Raw genomic sequence first — 23,997 nt, forward strand, 5'->3', positions numbered from 1 at the left:
AACCTGATGCTGTATTTCTGGAAGCTGCGATGAAAATGGCATCCATGCTCATGCACAAGTACATATTCTCTGACAACAACCTCACCGTCCAGAAGGCGCCAAAACTACAAACCTTCACAAATTTCTAACAACATTACTAGTTAACGTTTATGAAGATATATTTTATGAACCAACTGCGGCGTGCAAGGTGATTAAATATGAAGCAAATCATCCATTAATTTCCTCACCAGTCCATTCATCTTTCATACAAGCCATCTGTTCACCAAACCCAAATACCAATAAAAAATATATACTGTCAGGCAGTATGGTTCAACGCTATATTTCGCATTCACTCATCCATCTATTGCTGGCTCTATTTCCTTCGATCCAGCTGTTATCTTGTAACCGAAAAGGAATATTCTGAGCTCATGAAAAATGTAACTCATCAGGCCGAGAAATGTATAATAATAATATATATCCAATCCACATGTCCATTTATAAATGCATGACTTGAACCTTCATTCAGTCATTCATACAACGTGATGTGATTATTCTGTTAAACCACCACAGAAATCATAAGACTTCTTTCAAGGTTAAAAATAGGTTTGTCTTATTGAATGAAAATGTAACGCTTTTATTTCATTTCGTGTAACATATTTGCTCCTCTCAGTATTCAGATCACATCAGATCATGCTTTCATTCATTTTTAATCACATAAAGGCAGAAAAGCCATGATCCCTGTTTGTGCTTATGAAGCGTGTTTGCAGCAGGGTGTGTTGAGAGAGACACAAGCGTGTCAAGCCACCCGGCACGGCGCTGAAACTGTGCAATACGGCTGTGGCCCTGAAAAGAGCAGACACAAACAGACGCCATGGAAAGGAAGCCTTGATGATTCTTTTTCTTCAGTGTTTTGTTCTGGTATAATTAGTCAGGGCTGGATTTTGTTGGTGCTTTGTTCTGCACACCAGAGACAGACAGCTTTGCAGCTGTTGAGAAAAGTTTCATGTCAATGTAGGAAAGAAGTTCCATGTAGACATAAAACACTGTTTTAAGATGCAATTTATGCTTCATCACTCCAATATCAGGTGGGAAACATATAACTTGGTGTCTTCTCCTGAACAAATTGCACAATCACTGCAGTGAGTTTGACTCAGACTCACACACTTCAAAATGAATTACTCTCAAGGATTTTTAGTACTAGCTAACAGTTTTTTTTTCTCAGTTTTTCATGCAAACTGTCCAGTATCTGTCCTGTACTTTTTCAAAGTTGGACGCTGGAAGCCAACAAATCTATATAAGAAAAAAAAAATCCTCAGTCTAGGCAATAATATAAACAAAGTCCTCCCCAAAAAAGGTGTTTTATTATTTTTCAAACGTAATGCATCAAAACCCACAATTCAGATTTAACAGACAGGACATGAAATTAATGTAAACAATGTCAAAACAGATGAACTAAACTTGGTATTTTGATTTGCATTGAATAAAAGTGCACAAAGTTTCTACACTGTATGATTATCTCTTTCTAAACATCGTCTTATGATTGACATGAAACACAAGAACATCAGTCATACAGCGTTCTGCTCTCCAGCCATTTGTTTGTCACGTTGTCCAACGCCTCTCTCTTCTGAAACCGTTGCGTCATCAACGCTCCTTTCTTTGGAGAGAAAACCAGTTTTGTTCCATTGAGAATTGATCCAGCTGCCGAGTTTCGCCTGATGTGCTCCAGAAAGAGATTCCAGTTCCAGCTGGCATCTGAGCCTCCAGCTCTTTGGGAATCTGTGTTCAGTGATGAGCCGCTGTCGGTGGAGGGGCTTCACTGCGTGGTGATGATGGAAATCATTCCTCCTCTGGGGAGAGTACGTCCTTGATGCTGCTGTCAGGAGACCTGGAGGACAAAGAGACTGATGTTAGTTGAGACCCCAACAATGACTCCTGGTTTGAGCAATGTTGTGTGGCCCAAGAAGACACTGGGGCATCATCATCACATTGTTGTGAAATGCTGCACAGCCTTTCCGGCCTCGATCTCCACTCCACTTTGGTGAGTGAGGTCAAACTTTCTCCAACATTTTCTTCCAGCAGTGTTGTGTGCTGACCCCTCTCTTAACTCTGCACACCTGTGGCAGCTCACCAACACACTTGTCCAAAAGCATTATTCCATTGACAGCTTGCACAAGGATCGTCAAGTTCATCTACTGAGATGAGTCTGCAGGCAGGGACAAGGTTTACAAGCTGTCAGAGCTGAGTAAACACGCTCACATTACATGTCAACGCAGGCAGTTTCATTCAAATGCATGGCACATTTATAGAGCTTCACAGAGGCGGTGAAATATACAGAGAGACATCCTCCGTAATCTCACTTAAAATATAATAAATACACATCGCGTTAGTGGATTTATTGCTAGACGTTTGTGTTTAACATGTTTTTATATCGATGTAGAAGGAGATGAAAGAGGACCCTCATCTTTAGCTGAACTAAAGCTACCTCACAGCCAGTATCTGCTGCAGCTTTGAGATGAGGAGTCTTCATTTCAGTTGACTTGATAGAACTGTTGAGTCCAGATGTCACCTTCACAATTTAACACAAACGTCGGAATAGCAATGCTAAGTTATATAGTGTTTATTTTGCTTCCACTCAGCAGCTCTGATCTCCTCCTGGGTCACAGACCTCGCAGCTCTGGAGAAACCACCCCTTGGAAAAGAGATTCCTGCAGGCTAAACCGATGCCATCGTGGCCATTTCACCTGCATGAGCTGCTGCATGGAAGGGGGCTCGCGAACAGGAAGTGATGAACAGGAAACTGTTTCCAGAGTAATGCATGACTTGAACCTTCATTCAGTCATTCATGCAACATGATGTGATTATTCTGTTAAATCACCACAGAAATCCATCCATAAAGACATCAGTCTCCTGTGACGTCAACCCTTCTTTCAAGGTTAAAAATAGGTTCGTTTTACTGAATGAAAATGTGTTTCATAAGTAGCATCACACAGTCACAGCAGACGCACTCATAGATATTGAGTTGACATCGTAGCGCACCTCATTTCTAAAGTTCACAGTCAAGTGTAGTAACTCATTCCATTGAGCAGATACAGGACAAGCGCAGTTGACCTGGCAACAGGTCATTTAAATCCATTGTCCACTCAAAGCACTCATACATTTATTTACTTATTTTCTTTAGGAATCTAACCCTTGGGAAGTGCTGGTCTCAGTATGGTCCAATGATTTTTTCGTTTTCCATCTGTCTCTCGCAGTAAAGTTAGAGCAAAAACTTGCCTGTAAAAATGGCGTCCGTGACTAACAATGAAATCACAAGCCCTTTTGAGCACAATTGGCCTGCTGCTGCTAATAAGATTTGACTGGGTAAAGTTATCTCTGTTGTTTTTGATGAGAAATCATTTTGGTTCGATACATTCAAATTACATTATCAGCATACTAGACACTCATGTTAAAAAATAACAATAAAGTTTAGTGAACACATATACTGAATGACAACAGTTTTAATGTGTTGCATAATATAAAAATGCTAATGAATAAAAAATAAAGAAATATTAAAAAAAAAGTGTCTATATAAAACAAAACACACAAGTGCACTGTCATGTTCAATGTGTTGCAACAACCTGGTGAGACTCAACATTAAGTGTTCTCACAATACAGACACAGTGCCTCTCACGTCATGTGATCACATACCTAAGAGCAAAACTGAACTGATGCAAACTGGTATGACAGGACTGTCGGGACAGAACGTGGTCAAATATGTTCAGAGGAACAACAAAATCAAACATAACTAGCAGCAAGAGTCCATCCTTCAGCATCACCTTCTCTCTCAGTTCACTAGGGTGCAACACTGGCTCTGGAGGCGAAGCACACTGTTTACAGTGCTACATATTGCTAGGATGCTCCCACATGTAGTGACGGACATCATATATATGACCTTGTTGTTTTAAGACAGCTAACTCACCTCTGTCTCTGTAAATGGTATCATTTGTCTATAGAATTATTGTAAGTACACCTCTGCATAACATTCTATCCTTGTCAACAAGAAAAAAGAAAGTAATATAGATCAACTTACTATAAAGAATAACTTTATTAACGCTGTTTTTGTCTGTAACAGAAAGGACTTAAAGCACCAATTTGCCTATAACTAAAAAAAAATCATGACTGGAAGTGCAATTACACTTTATTCTAGTTCAGCAAAAGAGTATGTTCCGGGGTCACATGCGCCCCCCTAGCATCACTTCACGCCCCCCTACTATTTGAGAAGGACTGTCTTAAAGTCTTCCTCAAAGTGAAGCTTAACCTCGTGGGGTCCAGCACAAAGGGCCCCACAAACGCATAAGGGCCCGACAAGGCGGTGCTTCCCCAAAATTAGTCCTCACGAGGATAGATATGAAGAAGATAAAAAACAAGCCAACTCTAATAAGCTACTGATACTTGCATTTTAACTGTCTAAAACTTGTGAGGTCCACCAAAATGTTCTCACAAAGCAAAAAGTCCTCACAAGAAGGTAGCTTGACAAGACTTGGTAATCGCAAGTATGGCAACACATGCCCATACGCACAAGCACATAGGGTATGTATTTTACCAAATTAAAATTCAATTATTATATATTTATTATTATTATAAATATTCTGAAGTTTTAATCCTCAAATTGAGGAGACCGGCAAAACAAAAATGCCATGATGTCCCCACAAGTAGGTGTGTTTCCATGAATTTGAAACACACCTACACAAATGGCAGTCGCTAGCAATGTAATGCCAGCTGAACCATCAGGAGCAATGAGGGTGAAATCTCACAGTATAAATGAGAAAATGAACCATGGCCACCTACAGTGTTGTGGCATTGCAACACCAACTGAAGCTCTGTGCCATAGCAAGGCACATACAGCTGCTGTGCATTTTGTAATTTACTGAGACATAACACTGAAAGGGAAAACCTGTAACGCTTCAGAGCAGGCATCTCCGAGTTCCAGCCTGGCAACCATCTGCAGCCCCTGAACAAATTTCAGGCGTCCCACAGCCTCTTTCGTAAAATGTCACATTATTTCTGGCACGTCAAGCACATTTTGGTCAGTGCTGTTTCACACGTGTTACATTTGGAGGCATGGAAAGCCTTTTTACAACAGTGTACTATTGAAGGAGTTGTGAATGGCTTAGAGAAGGTCAGCTTGGGCTCCAGAATGCGTGAGGTGAAACTATATAAAGGTCAAGTGATCCACCTGGCATTCCTTGGTCAAATGAATGAAGTTGGAATTTTGGCAGTAAATAAAACATTATAATAAATAAATATTTAGAGGTTGCATACCATGGATGAAAAGGGGAACAGTTCTAGGCAGCTGAACAACTCAGCCTCCCTCAAAACACATGAATGTCAATAGACTTTAAAGGCACATGAGCATCACGCCAAGAGTTTTAGGACAGAAACGAAGTGTCACACTAAAGTTGCTTACTAATAGATAGACTAAACAAGTTTCACTACTTCGGACCTCAATGTGTTGTTTCTTGCAAATCACTGATACACGGTTTGATGAGCATCATTGCAAACTTGGACCCCTCGCTCTGCAACAAAGAGAATAAGATGCCAGTTGATGTGAATTATGCATTTGTCTACTGTGATATTGTCTCTGGAAATTAGTGATGGGTAGATGATTTATTATGAAACAATATTGCAGGGTCAATAAAACAGTGTCCCAATGTTCAGAGGCCACTAGATGGTGAGGTTTCATTGAATCAGTTGTTTAAAGCCAAACATTTTACAGCAGACAGTGCCATCTGGTGGACACTGAAAAGCAGGGCACTGTTTCATGAAACCTCATCGACCCATCACATGACATCACCATCTGACAGTGGGGTTTCATGTGGTGCAGGTCGTACCGTCGTGGTCTTGACTCGGCCTCCAGGTTGCGTGCAGGTCCAGCCTGACTGATTGAACAGGAGACCACAACTTTCATCTTCCAAACAAGGAGCCATCTGACACCACTGGCGACTGCTGACAATAGTGACTGAAGAGGACAGGACCGGAAAGAGAGGGGGAAGAGAGAGAGTGGGTCAGGAGGAGGGGGGCATGACCAAGGGTTGGTGAGCAAATGAAGAAAAGGGAAGAACAGAAGAGCATTATATACATTGTTGTTGTTTTAATAACAAACTACACATTGAAATTGAAAATGTTTTTAAAAAAACACATTCATATTTCTCTATGGAAACCATCATTGTTTAATCAATTTAAAGAAAATCAATTTAAACAGTGATTTGGGCTCCTTGGCACAACTGGAACACACCTAGTCAAATTGGGGAAAAGTGAAACAAAAAAAAAAAGGTAATTCGAAGGGTCGACATAAGACGGCGGTTGGATATGTTTGTCAATTTTTTGTTTTAACACACTGAGCTAGTTGTAGTGAAGTAGTGAAGCTTGGTGCTGTGGTGAGGTGAAACATCTCCCAGCTCACAGCTGTCTCTTCCCACCTCTTTGCTTTGTGCTACTGCAGTACTACTCTGGTCAGCACGCTGCCAAGCTGCTCTTTTACATGGACATGGTCAGAGGTGGAGTGATCCAGGGTTGATCATAATCTGTCTACAGCTCAAACAACAATATGGACTCCCAAACTTCTCTCGCCTCCACTGCCCAGAGCACCGCAGCCGTGGTTATTGTCAAGTGCAGACATCGACAAGGCACTTCGTACAAGTATGTCACCTTCCACTGCCCTCAGCCCAGTCGGTTCAGTTCAACACCTCCATGGTGGAATCCATCAGCACCTCCTGATCACTGCAGACTGTTGAGCTATTCTTAACAATGATATTCAATAATTCTGAGAGTTATTCCTCTGAGTGTCTGTGTTTACCAAGGAAAATGGTGCGACACCGAATCAGGACAAAGGAATCATTGAAAATATTAAACTAAACTAAATTTAAACTAAAATACTTTTGGGCAACAATATAGTTTTTTTGTTTGTTTATGAAAAAAAGGAGGATGTCAGTGCTTTCTGGCTGCTTCTCCAGTTTTGTTGTCTCCACATCTATTAAATGATTTTATTTCTTACTTGCAGTTTATTTGGTGCAATTGTGTTGTTGCTATTTAATAAGCATACACACTTGTTTTGAGAGATAATAGTGAACCCATCGCATCATATTCCAAAACATACGTACTTTAACATCACATCTCTGCATCTCTGCAAAATATTTCAGCTATTTCAGAAGGTTTCTTTTCCGGTTCCTCTGACATGTCATCTGACTTTTCCATCAAACCTTGAGCAACGCAAACAACATCCTGAAACATATCCGTTCCATTGTGCTATCCGACACATTCCACTTTAATAAAGTTAATAAAAATGTGATTTCCAATTTGTTTACTGAGCTCACCTCATCTTCACTACACTCTTCTATTTCTGAAGGAAATAGGACATTTGCGTACCCTCATTTACATGTAGCAGCCGCCTGATTGGCCCACAGAGATGATGAAGGGGGGGGGAGATGAGGAGGACGAAGAGGAAGAAATGGTGGAGATAATAAGACGAATCGCTCCCTTCTGATGTCTGAGCTTCCTCTGCTCCAGAGAAGAATATCATCTGAGCTGCTTCTCTTCTCATTCCCATCACAAAAAAAAGTCATCGCCAAAAATAGCATGGTGCAGGAAATTTGAACTGGATTTTTCTTCTTTGCTCTCCGCTGCAACCCCACCAGGCTCTTGTGCTTCAGCAGACAGCTGTCCACCTGTTGACTTCTTCACCTCATGGACGTTCCAGAGTTTGACATGTCATCGCTGAGCCAGTCCATGAATGATTTAATGAAAATCTAATTACACAGATGTATTCTTTTCAGTGTGGATTAGACCTTACAGATAGCTCCCAGTCACCTCTGTGATCTTTTCCCTCTGGATTATGTTCCCCAGTGGACTCCATGCATCTGAAGCATGATGCTAACATCAATGGCCACACCAAAGGACTCACAGAAACAATCTACCTTCAGGAGATTCATCTGATACCAATTAGCTGAATGTATGTTCCCGCGGGAGCCAACACGGCGGAGAACAAAACGCTCCTCGCTATGAACAGAAAACTTTAAAAAGGTCACAGATTGACTTCTCCATATGGAGCCTTTGATGATATAGGCAGTAATCTAATGCAAATGCTGAAGCACCTTGTCAGTCAACATCTAGCAAGTACTTGTTCAACAAGGTGATATAGAGGAGGGAGCACAGTAGCTGAGTAGGCTGAGTTTCCTCTCACGCACTGCAACAGTCCAAAAACATTTGACTCGTGAGGACAGGTGTTCCGATTCAGAAGCTGAAAACAAGGTTCGTAGATCCACAGGTCATTGCGTTGCTGTGACTTTGAAGGCTATGAAGTTGCTATGGTAACATGTGCCTCAGGTAACTTCATACCGATATGTTTTGTTGCACTTTAACAGACTTGAGAGATGTTTATATTATGCTTGAGTGTCAAATTTAAGTGAGAACAAACATAAGCTCTGTGTGGGCAAAGCCATAAAGTGATCTCAGCTAGTCCCAAGTTTCAAGACACGATTGAAAGTTTGAGGATTTGCTTCCACTTCAGCTCATTGTCAGCTATTGTGATGGCTCAGTCCAGGTTTTGTTTTGCGAGTGCTTCTCGTTTCTTCAGGCGTCAACTGAAAAAACTTGTTTCCCAAAACATAATAAAGTTTGTTGCAGGACTTTACTTTGTTGGTAGAGAGCGAAACTCACAAAAACGTTTTTTTTGTCGAGTCAGCACAGGTGTAGTAGCTCAACTTTATGGGCCCTTGTTTGACTCCTGGGCCCAACAGGGTGTGGAAGCGAAATTGTTTAGAGTTGCTGGTTTGATGTTCATTATCTCCACCTAGGAGATTATGTTATTGACGCTGTTGGTTTGTTTGTCTGTGCTCAAAATAACTTGACAGGTTTTGGATGAATTTAAATGTAACTTTTCAGGAAATACGTGTGAAGGGATAAGGAACAAATGATTCACATTGGGAGTGATCCGGATCACCGTCTGGATCCAGGATTTGTTTTCAAGGATTTTTATGCCAGAAGATAACCAGTTATAAAGCAATATTCACTTTGCCTTAAATCTTTTGACCGAATCTTGCTTCATTTATTTGCTTCTTTATTTTAAGACATGATCATTGGATCATTCATGATGGCCTTCTGTCGTAATAACCCAAACGTGTCAGTAAATGGGTGAGCAGATTAATATTGTGGATTAATTTCAGGTATCAACAAACACCTGCGAGTGCTGCATCACCATTAATAAACAACCACAATGCTGCGATCGGCAACACTCTGTGCATCATTTATCCAAAAAAAAATGGAGGAGGCTCTTTTCTAATCGCTTCATCTATCAACGACAACGTCCAGCACAAGCGAAGCGGCTCTGTCCCTGGAGACGACGGTGGAGGAAGAAAGTAAAGGAAATGAAGCAAAAAAACAACAGATGGAAGAGGATAAAAACAATAAAGGACTGCTGAAGAACTTTGTCTCTTAGTTGTCAAGGACATTTTTGCTGCATCTTACTATTCTTGCCTGGTTTTTTGTTTGGCCTTCCACTCGGGTGATGGTGCAGCAGGGCTTTGATCTTTTCTTCCAGTGAGTGAGAGATAAAACATCAAATCATTCCAAACAGAATCAACTCAAATTGAGGGGTCAGTGTTTAAAATGTATTCTCCCAAATAATCCAGTCCATTACAATGTTGCGGCCAACTCCTATGTTCCCAATCCTTGCTTTCTTCAAGTGCACGCCTCGTGTTTGGCTTCAAATAACCACAGAACCTTTGAATCCCCAGTGGAATTGGGGTTTTTCTGGAAGCATTGCTTATACTGTGTATTTTAAAACTTCCCTCCCCAAACAACAGTCCCACATTTTCCGAGGCTCCTTTTCATGTGGAAATCTCGTTGTCCTCTTTCACATCTTCCACAGCTGCTATTCATCAGCCACACTCTCTGAACAGGTACTCTCTTCTTCCCCAAGTCACTTCATCAGCAGGGGAATCTACTTTTCACTGCGTCATGCATTAGGAGTCAACGGAGAGGACAACAACAGAAGCTGGAGCACACACCACAATGGGTGGTGGTTTGGTTCTCACTGTTCTCTTTACATGAAATAAGACATGGAAAATAACTTAGGCCAAAACGGCTGAGAATTTCTTCTTCAAACAGTTAGACATATTCTAAGTATGTGAGTGGGTTACACTCAAGTTGAATTTTTGACATCAAAATCGTGTATCAAATACCTGGAATTACCAAATACCTCTTTTCGCTTTTTGACTTAAGCAACTGAGAGCCAAAAAAAAATAAGAAAGATAGAAAGAAGCTAAAACACCAGAGAAAAATGAAATTCCAAAAAAATATTTGTTTTCAAATAATAATTTCAATAAATAAGTTGTGCTTGAATTTGTTTCCATTAAAAGTGGTTTTGGGCTGGGTAATCTCAGGCCACCACACGGATGGCCAAATCCTGATCTGTGTTGCAACTGTTGAAAATACATTAATACGCAGTTGCCAGGACAGTTTGAGATGGTTGAGAGGTTGAGAGATCAGCGACAACGCCGTATGAAGGGCTACGGCCACAACTAAGAGATTTCTGGGACTGTTTGCGTTCCACTTCTAAGTTCAGTAGTGAAACCTCTTCTTAAAAGTGTAAAAACTTTTTCGCCATATTTGAAAGATTTGTTTTTTATTCTGGGGTGGCAACTATTTTTTGCGCTAGATTTGGTACATTTCCAAAAGTAGTGGACACCCAGCTACTGAAGGCAATAACATCCAACTGCAGCCATAAATGGGCGTTCTGGCTTTCACAGACCAGCTAACATTTGGTTAGATACCTATTGACATAATCTCTGCACACAAGAACACTTTGTTTCCCCTGGTAAACATAATGAAAGCAGAAATGGTGATGTACACATTTGCAAAGCAACATGTGATTCAGTGCTATAGACTGGGGCAAACAAACGCAGCATGAAATGAATACTGTTTGGATCCAGTGGATTTTCTCGTGTTCTCGCTCTTTGTCTAGAGTCAAGGTGTTCTCACATCTACCATTTTAAAGTTCAACTTCTGGGTGGTGCAACTTTCAAGATGTATTATTTATTAGAATTGTAATGTATTATATATGAAGAGAGTTTTACAAATATTTCTGCCTCGTGCCCACTTCACTACAAGAATAATCTGATACCAGTTGGAGGCTCTTTTTGTAAATAATAAGTGGCCATTGCTCAACTTTGTTCCTCTAAAATGGATTGTAAATTAATTATATTTAATCATAATTATTTAAAACTAATTCAGTTGGTTGACAAAACTAAATCATTCCACATATACTTGGCATCGTTGGATTTTTGAGTTAAAGCTTGACCACTGAAGAACAAGTTTCAAAAGCCTCAGTTATAGACGTTTTCAGGCTACACTTCCAGCTGTAGTGTCACATGATCTGGAAAGTGGTGGTGAGCACGGACTCACAGGAAATGCGTTCTAAATTGTTCTTGAGGAGCATGTTTTTAATTTCAATGCCCATTTTGCTAGTCTTTTATTTTGGGCATCAGTACACAATCAAAGACCTCATTCAAAGTTTCCATTCTTAGCATTGTCTGTCTCTCTTTTCCATCCTCACGTTCGCGGTGAAGAGCTTTTTAAGTAGTACAAAAGTCTAAGAATTCATTGTGATCTCATTGCCCTCCGCTGTCGCCTTGCTCAGTCACCGTAAACATCTTTCAAAGCGGGACTGTCTTTGAAACATATTGTGACAGAAGAAAAGCTCTTGTTCTGCTTTTATCATAATTTTATATTATTAAAAGAGCAGCCACTTCCTCCGGAAATCAAAGACTCCCAGTTAAAAGTCGTTTTAGTCAAAGAAGAAACGAGGAACGTCTCCCGACACCAAAGTTCCATTACCTTGTCAGAAGCAATCGAGATACATTGGGTGGAATATGACAGCTCGAGATCATCCCACATTTCTGTTCTGACTGCATTCTCATCACCTGGTTCAATGAGTCTAACCTCACAGAGGCGAATATGCTCAAAACAGATTACATTGATTTAGGAACACTAAGCAACTTCCACTTCATGACACTTTGATACCCAACAGTTACACCCGTTGCCTGCCTTTGATGATCAGGACAACAGGGAAACTGTCCAGTGTGAGGCACATACATAATGATGATTAATCTTATTTTACATAAATAAAAAGTGTGATGCTTAAATTTGAGATTCAAGGCTTATTTTAACATTTAACCAAAAGTTAACTGCACTGTCCTTGCTAATGTATCCTATCATTTCCTGTCATGTATTCTCATGGAGAGGGGGACATGCCATACAGAAGGCTGATCCATCATCATTCAACCTCTATCTCTCTGGACAGTGGGAGGAAACTTGAGCACCGAGAGGAAACCCATGAAAGCATGAGAGAACATACAAACTCCACACTGAAAGGAAACTATAACACTGTAACAGCAATGCCTCAAGGTTGAGTCCATCTTGAACTGGTAAAGCTTTCTCTCCCATGCTGTTGATCTAGAATAATCTCCGTCACAAATATTCACACCCCATCCTTGTTGTTGTTGGAAGTAAACATGAAAACACTTTCTCTTACTTGTACATGGAAGACAGTGTGAATTATTATTCTGTAAAAGTCAAGGTGGAGGTGAAATCAGTAACACATGGGTACATTGGGAAATCGAAGGCTGTTAGAGCTCTGCCATATAGAAGTATAGAAATCCAATGGATGTCACTTTTTTTAAAGATGCAAGGTGAAGTGGCATGCAGAAATCCACCGCACACTTGCTGACTATTCCATTTCAATGTGAATACAGTCACCATGATGTTCAGATTTTTATTTTTTTTGTCATTGGTGGAAATAGCACATAACTCATTCTTCAACAGTCCAGAGTGAAACACAAATTAGAAACAATTTATTTTTCCTGCATCTGTTTAGGTTTGATGTTGCCAACCAGGAAGAACCATCTAACTGACTCCCTTCATGATCACCTACCGTCAACACAGGCCGGCCTTCCTCCCGTGGTGCCGGCTATCTGTCCCTTCCTGCAGGCACAGCGGGCCGTCTGTCGGGCGATTGTTCTCCTGGGCTGACTGCTGTCCCGGTCCAGAGTGACAATCTCACAAGTTCCTGCCAGCAGCTGACCTGAAGAAGAACATTATATTCAGAGATGACATGAGTTGAAACATGGAAAGCATTCACGCTACACAGCGAGAGGAGCCTGTAGACTGATAGTTGAATGTGAAAGTTTGACTCCAACCTGTTGATCTACCGCTTGATACAGGGGTTTGGCTTCGGGATACTGAAGCAGACAATGCATGTCAAATATTTATTGTTAGAAGATTCATATTGTCAGAAAGAAAAATTGAACAGGATTGACATTGATATAATTCATAATTTAAAGAAAGGTAAAGGGGGCCACGGCAGAGTACATTGACTCCTATACAATAAAAGATAACCAGTCGATGTGGAGTGTGTAAAGAGTGAATTTGTGCCGATAATCGGCTCTCAAAACAGTCAATTGTAAATGCTAAACATCAATATTTATGAGCAAAAACCTTTATGCGTGTGGGGAGAGCCGATTGCTCCCGGCTTGAACTGTGACAAGGAACAGAATGGAGTCAGTCAGGAAGCAATTCGACAGAGAAATAGAAGTGGGAGTTAAGATATTTATCAAATTGATGACAAGATGAGACACAATTGATGACACGAGATGTAAATTTCACACATTCATTCCCACATCCATGTTGTGACTTGTGCTTTCTGCTTGTTGCAATGTTTCCACTTCATTTTATGCACAGGTTTGGGAAACACTTCTGGTTTGGTTTGGCATCTCTCCAGTATCTACCTGCGTTGACTAGGGCATCGAGACCCGGGTTGCTATTCAGAACTGGGAAGAAATGGTCCAATTCTCTGGAATCCTCCTTTCCTCAGTTCCTTGTCAGTTCCTACACTCGCTGTTGTCGCTGCGTGTTCACAGCGCAGTGTTTCCACCTGTGCCTGCAGCTGATCACTGTTACAGAGGAGCTCCAGCAGCGACAGATCAGAAAGTGTTCTAAAGTGTGCCTTTGTTTTGTTTCCAAAGTTGATGCGATGGCCAACCCCGCCGACAGCATGGTATAATGAGAGTATATGTCTGTGTTGGATCTGTGATGCTGGACACCCTCAAGCTAACAGCTAGCGTGTCCTGTGTTGTTGTTGTAAGAGGAGATTAGTTTTTAAAAACGTCACCCACGTCAAGTCATGACTGGATTATCTATTAAATGAGACCTTGATGATGAAAAGATATATTGAATACTATACATATATGTACATGGGACCAACAAAGACCACCGCTTTACAGAACTGGAGCTGTCTATCATGGTTCAGGCTTCGCAGGGTTAATAGTTCAGACCTGGAGGTTTGACATCTGGTGCAAGCACACGAACCACGCACGAGACACATACTCTTGTTTCACTGATGCGAAATACACTCAGAGCATCTAGAACTTTTAAGGACAGTTTCGCAGGTTTCCTTGAAAAGTAAACCGCTCAAAAAGTTTTCTTTATCACGGTTCACAGCCTGAATTGAGTCTGACTATCTGACTATCGTTACGCAGTTTTGTGTAAGTACATTCGTAAATGAACTTGTTAACATCAAAAACCCAAATCTATTGATACTAATGGACCTGTTTCTCTTTTATTCTTTTCCCATTGAGAATCAATAACAGAATCGCTATGGAGCCAAATCATTAAGCAGTATCAATAATGGACTCAGAATCATTCAAATCTTATCAATTCCGACCCCCACACGTTTTCGATTTATCACTCGGAGCATCCTGCTTCTTTCTTTCTTCCACCTCCATGTTCTGCCATCTTGGTTGGGATATTGTTACGATCATCGTACGTTCTGCTGAGAAGGTGATCGGTTGCAGCCTGCCACCTCTTCAGGACCTGTATGTCTCCAGGACCCAGAGATGTGCAGGTCGGATCAGAGCCGACCCTTCTCACCCTGGACATGGACTGTTTGTTCCTCTTCCCTCTGGCAGGAGGCTACGGTCCATTCAGACCAGAACCTCCCGTCACAGGAACAGCTTCTTCCCCTCGGCCGTCAGACTGTTGAATTCGTGAACAGCATTGTTGTTTTTTTTATTTTATGTTATTTTATTTTGTTTACTTTTTGACTGCACGTTATTCCAAAACACTTTCCTAGTTAGTGGGCTCCCCACTGACCATGGCAATAAATATGATTCTGATTCTGATTCTGATTCTGATTGTTAGACATTATGGGTTGCTGTTCGGCCGCTATTTCCAACGGTATATTGGTGCCAGCCCAACCATTTTTAATTCTGTAATTTGCAGAATAATTTGTCACACTAATCCATGTTACCTTGTTTGTCACAGACAAAGACGCTTCATGCTAAATACCAAGGAGATTTTGTGAAGTTCATCTGCGTTTGCTTTGAGCATCCACAGCTTCCATGCACTTTTAATGGAGCTGGTAATTACACCTGACACCCTGAACGAACACGGCCGCCGCGCCTCGACTGACTGGACGCTCCCAGTCTTCTTTGCCTGCCGGCGACATGGAAGATAATAACTTCTCTCATCTCTGTGATGAAGGTTATCACCTCCGCCTCCCCTCCGTGAACGCGCCGGTTCACCTGAGTCAGCACTTTCACACCACAAACGATAAACTGCGGACAAATGAAGCTCCAGCTCACACTGACCTCACGTCAAGTTAAAAAGGTCAGCAGATGGGAAAGGACAAACACAAATCAAATTTTACTCAAGCTTTTTTCTCTTTTTTTTTTTTTTTTTCAAACGAGCTCAACTTTCCGCTTAATTTATCCAGAACCCCCACAGCAGCACGGTGAAAGGCAGCGGACCGTGCCGCTGTGTTTGGGATTCAGTCTGCATTTAAATGTTCGCCTCATAAACAGGTTTCCCTAAGAAAACAGCGGCAGCAACTCTGTTGGCTCATTAGCTGCAGCTCATCATCCGCCTTCTCAAACACTCTGGCTGTTGCAACACACTGAGTCCAAACACACACATCCTCGTTACTGTCATCCTGAGCACAGCATGCCGCCAGAGGATGAGTGAGCAGCGTGCTACCTGGAAACATGATTAAAGCAAGCCAAAATGAACAAAAGTTGTGACCTTTTGTCAAGGACCTGCGGACGTCCAGGTTCCGAACGAGACAGGAAGGAAATGATGGTCCAGCGGAGAACAAACAATACATTATAACTCTGTTCTGATTACCTGAATTGATGGAGTTTAGCCTATAAAATAGTCTGTTTTTATGTTTCAAATTAGGCCTTTAAATTAACATTGTGATGCAATAGAATAGGTTTTCCAATTGTAAAGGCTGTGATGATGTGAAGTGTTCCAGGGAGCTGAACAGCAGGAGAAAGCCTGGCAACCCACTCTACCAGAAACCTGGCAACCCACTGCACCATCCACAAAGGCGCTGCAGTGGCAGCACCGACTGCTGACCAAGCAGGAGCAGTTCAACAACAGTCAGCGATTGTCTGGACTGTCCGACCCATGTCTCCCATGTCTGCTCTTTATTTCATCATCTTCAAGCATCAAGTGTGGCCGGCTCCGTTGCTTGCTTTCCTCAACTGCTTTCCTTAACTCACCATTCAGTGTTTTTCCAAGTACCTTCTGACTGTTCATTGTTCCAACTGAGTGCAGTGGGGTATGTGATACTTTGAACTGTGATGGGTGTGAACATGTATAAAGGGGATGGCAAGAAGGGATGGGGGATGGCATGTGCTACTCCGTGAACGCTTTAAATAAAACTCTTTCTGGAGACAAGTCCGATTCAACGTTCTTCATGTTCACAGTACAAGGCTCAAAGTCAATATTGTAGAGTGATTTGGTTTTTCTATTTACTGTTCAATAGTTAAATAAAGGTATTTATTCATATCAATGTGGTTAGCATTTCATCTTTGTTCATCATAAGAGGTGGAGGCCTTGCTTACAGGAAAATCAGATCGGATTTAGTGTGGGTCATATTTCAGAATGATTTACTGCTTATGTTTAGCGAATAATGTAGCAAACAATATTGTCAAAAGAAACTGCAATTCAATTGCAATTGAATGATCCCAAAACCGTTTCACCCTAAGCAGCAGTCGTCTCAAGTCTGGTTGATCCGAGGTTGTCTGTGTGACTGGCGTCTCTGTTGAGCTAGCTTCTCAACTGCTATAGCATGTCCGCGTCGTTCGCGACAATCATTTACAGCTTGCAGACTGACCTCTACTCTGTAGTCAGTGGCGATTTTCATCTTGAAATACGCAAGAAACAGGGCGATGGCACCATTGTTCTTTAATAGTAGCAACTGTAACTGAAAACATTTGATGCGTGTGGACGGATGGTCCACTCTTGTGCAGATACCACTGAGTTGGAGCAAAAACACAACATTTTAAAGAATCGACTGCCTTGAAAAACAGCAGCACTTGTTCAAAAAAAGACATTCTGTGCGCGTTTAAACGTCTAAAATGAGCGCCACATGCTGCAGGAGCTGCTTTGAAAGCAATAACCCGCCGTTGTGCGAGCCTTCACATTGATACACTGCAAGCCGGGCCTCCACCACGACCAGTCAAAGAATCAGCTTGAGGACAAGACTTTCTTTGTGTCCTTACAATTCATATATCGGTGGGAGACAACCACGTTCATCGGCGTCCCACCCACTTCCTGCAGCTCATTTGGAGCCTGGAAAGCGTTTGATTGAACAGGAAGCTGTCTACTGCGCGCACAGTGACAATAGCTCCCTGAACAGTCCAATTAATCCCCACCACTTCATTAAGTCAAGCACGCACTCATGAACACCACATGAAAAGAACAGAAACAAGCCGATGAGACGGAAAAGACACAAATACAAATTAATAAAGGCAGGAGCAGCGGGAATTAGATGTAGATAGACTCAGGCTTGGTGCGGCAGATATGATTAACTGTGAGTGACAGGAAAACTCTCTTTAATTCAAACACCAGCGCAGCTAATGAGCGCAAAAACACCTCCACTCGAAAACATGATGGGACTCTTTTGTTTGATCTTTTCTAATCTGGAGGAAAAACTAAATAAAAATGGTTTATTTATTCACAATAACATGCTCTGCCTCTCATTTGACTCCTCGCCTTTCTCATATATCCGAATGTTTTCTATTTTAAATCTCCATTATAACTATGAAAAATACAGAATGTTTAAAAGTTTCCATCAAAATTACTAATAATGTAAGCAGAACGGCTCTGACTTCTGTTGCTGCACAAACTTCTGGGGAGATCCAGAGGTGTTCCCAGGTCAATCTCCCCGGCGAGTCAGTCTCACCCACTGCACCGCCCTCACTCTTGAACTAGACCCCAAGACTCCCCTCAGGGGAACATCTTATCTCCAACCTGGACCTTACAGCATGGTTTGTGTCTTTTTTCTACTTTGGCTGTTAGGCTCCTCCAAATGTCTTGCCATGCCTCCCTCTGAAGACCTCTCACCACCACTGGTAAAGTCTTCAACCCACCATTGCCCTCAGCTACGCGGTAACTGTCAGGTTTTACTTACAGAATGTCTATCCAAGTGATGACGCATGGCCCATCTGCCAACATCCACATCTTTCAAAAAGTTCTGCTGAGCTCGCTAGCAACTTAGCAACATGGTTAACTCTCTTGTAATCATCATTTTCCCGTACAAAGCCGAGTTCAGAGCATCCTGATTCGTACAAAGTAGGCAGAACCCACTAAATTCTGCAACAAATGCAAAGGTGAGTTTTCTATTTTCTACTGAAGTAGTGCATAACTGCGTTGACTTTATTAAAACGTAAAGCTTTAAACTGCATAAATAAAAGTGCAGCATGGCAAAAACGTTGACATAATTAAACACACAAAACAAGTATGCTTCATGTGTGACATATATTCTAGAGCACAGTGTAACAATATCAATTCGATATTTGCAAGACGTGGCTAGTCACAGAGTGACTGAAACCCTATGGCAGCAACTTGTTCAGATGAAGAACAAAGGGACGACCCTTCCTGCCACAGCGAGAGTTCCTTCCAAAGTTTCCAACTACACAAACTCACAAAAGACAACGGCAAAAGAGGGCAGTATAATGTGGATTGTGTGAATTGAGCTGAACAGACAAAGGATCTGTGTCGTCATAATTCGCCTGTTTGGATCATTTCAAATAGCACTAGCCAATGGCCTTGAAATTTAGGAAACTGTAGGCTGTTCTGTTATTTTGCTGCTTAACGCACCATTGTGAAATAAAAAAGACAGCACATCACGCAAAGTGAAATTGGCTTATGGATCGCAAATCTGATACCTGATACAGTCATTTCCAGCGTTATTTCTGAGTTAGACACTAGCACAAGCAGTTGGAGATGTTCAGCAAGTAAGTGATATTTTGAAAAGTTTCCCACAAATAAAATCTCTCTTGTGCAGATAACCAATCACAGCAGACCGGAGAAAGCTTGTTCTTGATTGGCTGTTTGGTCTCCAACGGCACTTGAAAATTGTTGCATTCAAGTGTATCGGAAAGCTTTTGAGAGAGACTGGTGTAATGCAACTGATGTTATATAATCCAAAAACATATCTTATATTTACATATGTTTCCATAGTTCTGTGAGCAAGATATTCACCACCTCCATGATTAATTATTCATAAAAAACAATGTTATATTAAAATTAAAATATAGCATTTAATTCCATTTCTTATTTTCTTCTTGTTTTATATTCATATAAGAACAAAAATCTGGTTAAATTCTAGACTTTTTCTCCTGTCCTGTCTTCCTGGCCCCTCGCCACAGTCTCAGCAGATAATGTGGAAATATGAATGTCCACCTCTGCTCTAATGCTTCATAACCTAGGGTTAGCAACTTACTTAATCTGCTAGCCACTAGTTATATTTTACTTAAACATAACAGAAATGAGTAAACAGCATGCTATACAAGCCACCAACCCACTTACGAGTGGCTCTGGTACGGCGTTCTTTGTCCAGTGAGGCGATTGCAGAATATGGCTTTCCATCTGGAGTGAGTGAACGTTCCGATTCACTTGAATGCAACAGTTTTCCCTGCAACCCAGGGCTGCCTCCTCTGGCTGGGCTCTGACCTTGGGTGAGGTCATTTTTCTGCAGAGCTTTTTAATAATTTAATAATGAACCCAGTCCTGTATTTTCTCCAGAAGCTTTTCTGAACTGGAAAGTTTTTGTTTGTTTTTTTCATTCCATGCTTCTGTTGTTTGTCACAAACAGACGTTGATGATATCAGCTGTGCGGCATCTGTTTCCATTTTTATAAGCTAATATTTAGAAAGACACAACTTATTAAATATGACTTATTGCAAGTCATAACACGAGAGCTTGATATTTGCTCCATAACTAACCATGTTACTCCGCTCTTTGCTGCAGGCTCATAATTTGGTTTGGGGTTACGCTTGAAACTATTATCACTAATTCCATATTTTGTTGACAGATCACTGAGAAGCTGCAAGTACAGTCAGTTGAGTAAATAGTCAATTATCCACGGCAAATGAGAATCATGGCTTCTAATTAAAACAAACAAAAATAAAAGTAATTCCATGTTGAAATCGTGAGGATCATTTAAGGGGATACAACTTTTTGTTTGGTGAACAACAGTTGCTATTGTAGGCAGCCGTTTTTGCCGTGCCCTTTCATTGTATTTCATAATTCAAAATCATACGAGCGTGTTAAGCTAGTCACTCATGTTCCTGCTTTCAGACCTCAGGTCTGATGAAGTCCACCTCCACTATCTATTCCAGCCTGACTGCTGGCAGCTTGGTTCTTTCATTGACTCCAGCAGATATTTAAGGTCAGAAGGTGTCAGACGGTCCCACCAAATAAACCACACAGCATGTTTGGACTCCTCATCTCAACCTTTCTGATCTTGCCGCTCACCTCTCCAGCTTTCCTGCCATTTCCTTATTTCCTTTTCCTTACATTACTTGAACTGGCAGGTGAATCTCAGATGATTAGGTTTGCTATTAAATAGTTTGAACCTCTTGCCTCCTGCGTTCCTCCTCTGACCCCAAGGATCCTTGTCTGTTTATCTCACAAGAATAAAGATATCCTTCTGATATGTCCACCGGTGTATGTCTAAAAGTCAAAGTGGCTGACAGAGAAAAAGCAATTGTTAAGCCTTGCTGTTCTGCATCGAACGCTGCACCATGGAAACTCAACAAAGGGCCTGAGTTTCTCTGTCCTGGATGGAAGGAATCACCATCCCAGAGACAAAACGGAGGTCACTATGTGTTCTGTCGACAGTTTGAAAGAATGGGATTCCAAGGCGCGAGGTGCATAGAGATGCTGTACCCTGATGTCAACCTCAAAAGTCCTAAACCACCACAAGAAAAAATGTAGTTCTTCTTGACTCCCCTCTTTTTCAGGGCTCCACCACAGGTCCACTTAAGGTTTCACCTTGTTTCTCGTCATAGTTAGCGTGGATGGATTGAAGTCACAACCTTCACAATGTTTATCGTCGAGGACCTGGCACAACAGTCCTGAGTCATTAGAGCGATTAGCAGGACGCAGCCCAGAGGGCAGGCCGTGCTCAGGGGGGTGAGAGTGAAGACCTTGTTACTTATACACACTGACGGAGGGCTGTTTGTCAGGTGGCCAAACAGCCCGCGACAAAGAAGGCTACTGAATCCATGTAGGGCGCAGTTTGCTTGTATCATTATGAATAACATTTCAATATGTCATTGAAGAGTCACTAAAGTAAACGTTCTCCACTCAGTGAGTTTGGATCCTATAAAACCCTGTTTTTTTTGTATGCGAATGTAACTTAAACATTTAAATAATGTGCTCCACATTCCTACATCCTCACAAGGAACTATTGCTGCTGTGACTGATGACACTATTTTGGGAAAAGAATTATTCAAAAGGTGCTGTCAAAGCCTGACGAATGAATCATGAATCTTCTGCTATGTCATTAGGAATTGGAAAAAAAGAAAGTTGAGGGCTTCTTTTCATGTAGGATCTCAAGTAATACAGAGGCGGTAATTACATTTGAACTTTTTCTTTGAGCGGGTCAGTTGTTTGAGAATATATGATTTAACTGCCACACATTTTAGCAAGATGATGAATTAAACGTGCTGCATTAATGGTAAATGTTCCATCAAGGAACTTTTTTTTTTTCTTCTTCTTTATTCATTTTACTTGACTTTATTCAAGTGCAGATGGGCTGCTCTTTGAAAAGAAGGACCGCCAGATGGAGTCCACACACGACATCAGTGTGATTTCAGCAGTTTCTTCATGTATTACAAAAAACTATTTCATTTCGCTGTTTACCTGAAATTTACACGCATCAAAATAGAGCAGTTTTGTAAAGCAAACAGCCACTGTCCCCTTGCACAGCTGATCAAGAGACATGGTGAAAAGCAATTCAATGCAGCACCTTTTTTTAAATAGTCTTACGATTCAGTGAAGTCATTCTCGCACTGAGAGGGTTTTCCACCAGGCAACTCATCTGACCTACTGGTCACTCAATATCAACCTGTGTAGTGTTTCATGTTGTGTCGTAGTTACCCCCCAAACTGGATTTTGATTTTTTTCAGGTTTGTATATCCAAGTCTCTTAAACACCACTGGCTTAACGTTTGCAAGACAGTGTGTTTAATTTCATAACGGAAATGTGTTGCCATAACATGGCTCCTAAGGTTGCATTTTGTATTTTCAAGAATATTATGTGAATATCAGAAGTGTATTGCAGACACTAAAATGAAGTCATAAAAAACACTGTCTTCAGTTTTTCTGCTAGAAATTCTATATCTATACTCACTATAGTGAATTAATATCACGTTTGACATTTCCGTCCAATAACTCTAAGATGCTATCAACTATAATCCTTTTTTTTTTTTTTATAAATGGTAGTATAACTCGCTCCTGCAGCCACTGGTTTGTTTTAATTCGCATAAGCTGCGTATGTAGATGGAATGTAATTGAAAATGATGCTTCCTTGTCGCTGACATAAATAACATACATGCAACTGCTCCTCACTTGCACTACAACATCGTCATCTTTGTCTCCACATTACACATTTTCGCACTCGTTTACTGTCCAGAGTTCCGGGAAAAGGCAGCGGTCTTTCGCAGGACTTGAAGCCGCCAGCAGCGCCTCTGCGCCGGGTGCGCGCACAAGCCCAGTGGCGCTTCATCCGTCATCACGCCACATTCTAAAGTCACCAGTGGACTAATAGTAGGAGCCAAAGTTAAAATAAAGGAAGCAGCGAGGAGGGTCAGCACGTACCTTCTCTGATGATCTGCTGGTGGGTCAGCAGCAGCAGGAGGAAGCAGCACGCCGCGGCTGTCAGAGCCCGGACAAGCCGGAGGAAGTGCATGAGGGGCAGGAGCACGCCAACAAGTCCGGACTACGGATGTAGAGTCTGCAGCCTCCTCACTGCGCTGGGTCGGTCCTGACCCGACCCAGATACGGAGGGCGGCGGGGAGCGGGTGGCATCCCGGGAGTGCTGTCCTGGTGAGCGTCGGTGGATGGTTCGGGCTTCCGTCGGGATCCGCTTTTCCAGGGCGCAACAGAATCAGAATGAAAGTTTGATGTTACTGACGTTCCGGCTTCTCACTCATTCCACCACCAGGTCTTGTCAGAACCGACACCAAACCTATTGAACGCTGCTTAAGGGACATGAAGACGGTGGTCGGGTCCAATCCCCAGATCAGTCCGACATGAGAGCGTGAGAGGAAGGGAGAGCGGCTGCTGCATGAAAGAGCGAAGCTCGCAACTGCAGAGACTCCACTCCCCCCTTCTTCCTCTTCATCCTCTTCATCCTCTCTCTCTCTTCTTCATCTCCGTCTTTTCTCCGTCACTCAACTCCCCCCTTCTTTATTCATCTTTTGAGCCTCAGATATTTATCTGACTTGAAAGTTATTAGCAATTTGATCATGCCTGAATCGACCACTTCATGGTGGACATCAAGAACCCTGGATGGCACCAGAAAGTCAACTCGGACCTCATTCTGTTGGGATGAGTTCTTTAAGACGCGATCAGACGGGAAAATGTGAGATATAAGGAACCCATTACACCTTGTATTGACGAATAATGGCAC

At 41.7% G+C, this 23,997-nt stretch overlaps 1 protein-coding gene across 2 annotated transcripts; it reads right to left on the reverse strand.

Moving 5' to 3' along the window:
* Window positions 1-1,342: 1,342 nt before the first annotated feature.
* Window positions 1,343-23,611, reverse strand: LOC128770985 (chemokine-like protein TAFA-5). Of its 2 annotated transcripts, XM_053886040.1 has the most exons (5): window positions 23,184-23,611; window positions 12,947-13,096; window positions 5,850-5,977; window positions 5,462-5,534; window positions 1,343-1,864 (listed from the first exon to the last, which is right to left on the reverse strand). In XM_053886040.1, exons 1-4 carry the CDS (start codon window positions 23,272-23,274, stop codon window positions 5,463-5,465), a joined length of 441 nt encoding a protein of 146 aa, XP_053742015.1. In that variant the 5' UTR covers window positions 23,275-23,611; the 3' UTR covers window positions 1,343-1,864; window position 5,462. The 2 variants fall into 2 exon arrangements, with proteins under 2 accessions (XP_053742015.1, XP_053742016.1); XM_053886041.1 differs by lacking the exon at window positions 5,462-5,534.
* Window positions 23,612-23,997: the final 386 nt, after the last annotated feature.

The sequence above is a fragment of the Synchiropus splendidus genome, chromosome 14 (assembly GCF_027744825.2).
Source record: "Synchiropus splendidus isolate RoL2022-P1 chromosome 14, RoL_Sspl_1.0, whole genome shotgun sequence".
Lineage (NCBI taxonomy): Eukaryota > Metazoa > Chordata > Actinopteri > Syngnathiformes > Callionymidae > Synchiropus > Synchiropus splendidus.

Excerpts from the sequence above, each read along its gene's own strand:
- LOC128770985 (XM_053886040.1), bottom strand. The coding sequence starts at position 23,274 with ATGCACTTCCTCCGGCTTGTCCGGGCTCTGACAGCCGCGGCGTGCTGC. Across the intron at positions 13,097-23,183 it reads CCAGCAGATCATCAGAGAAG|GTCAGCTGCTGGCAGGAACT; the intron begins GTACGTGCTGAC and ends GTTCTTCTTCAG. Across the intron at positions 5,978-12,946 it reads AAGGCCGGCCTGTGTTGACG|TCACTATTGTCAGCAGTCGC; the intron begins GTAGGTGATCAT and ends TGTCCTCTTCAG.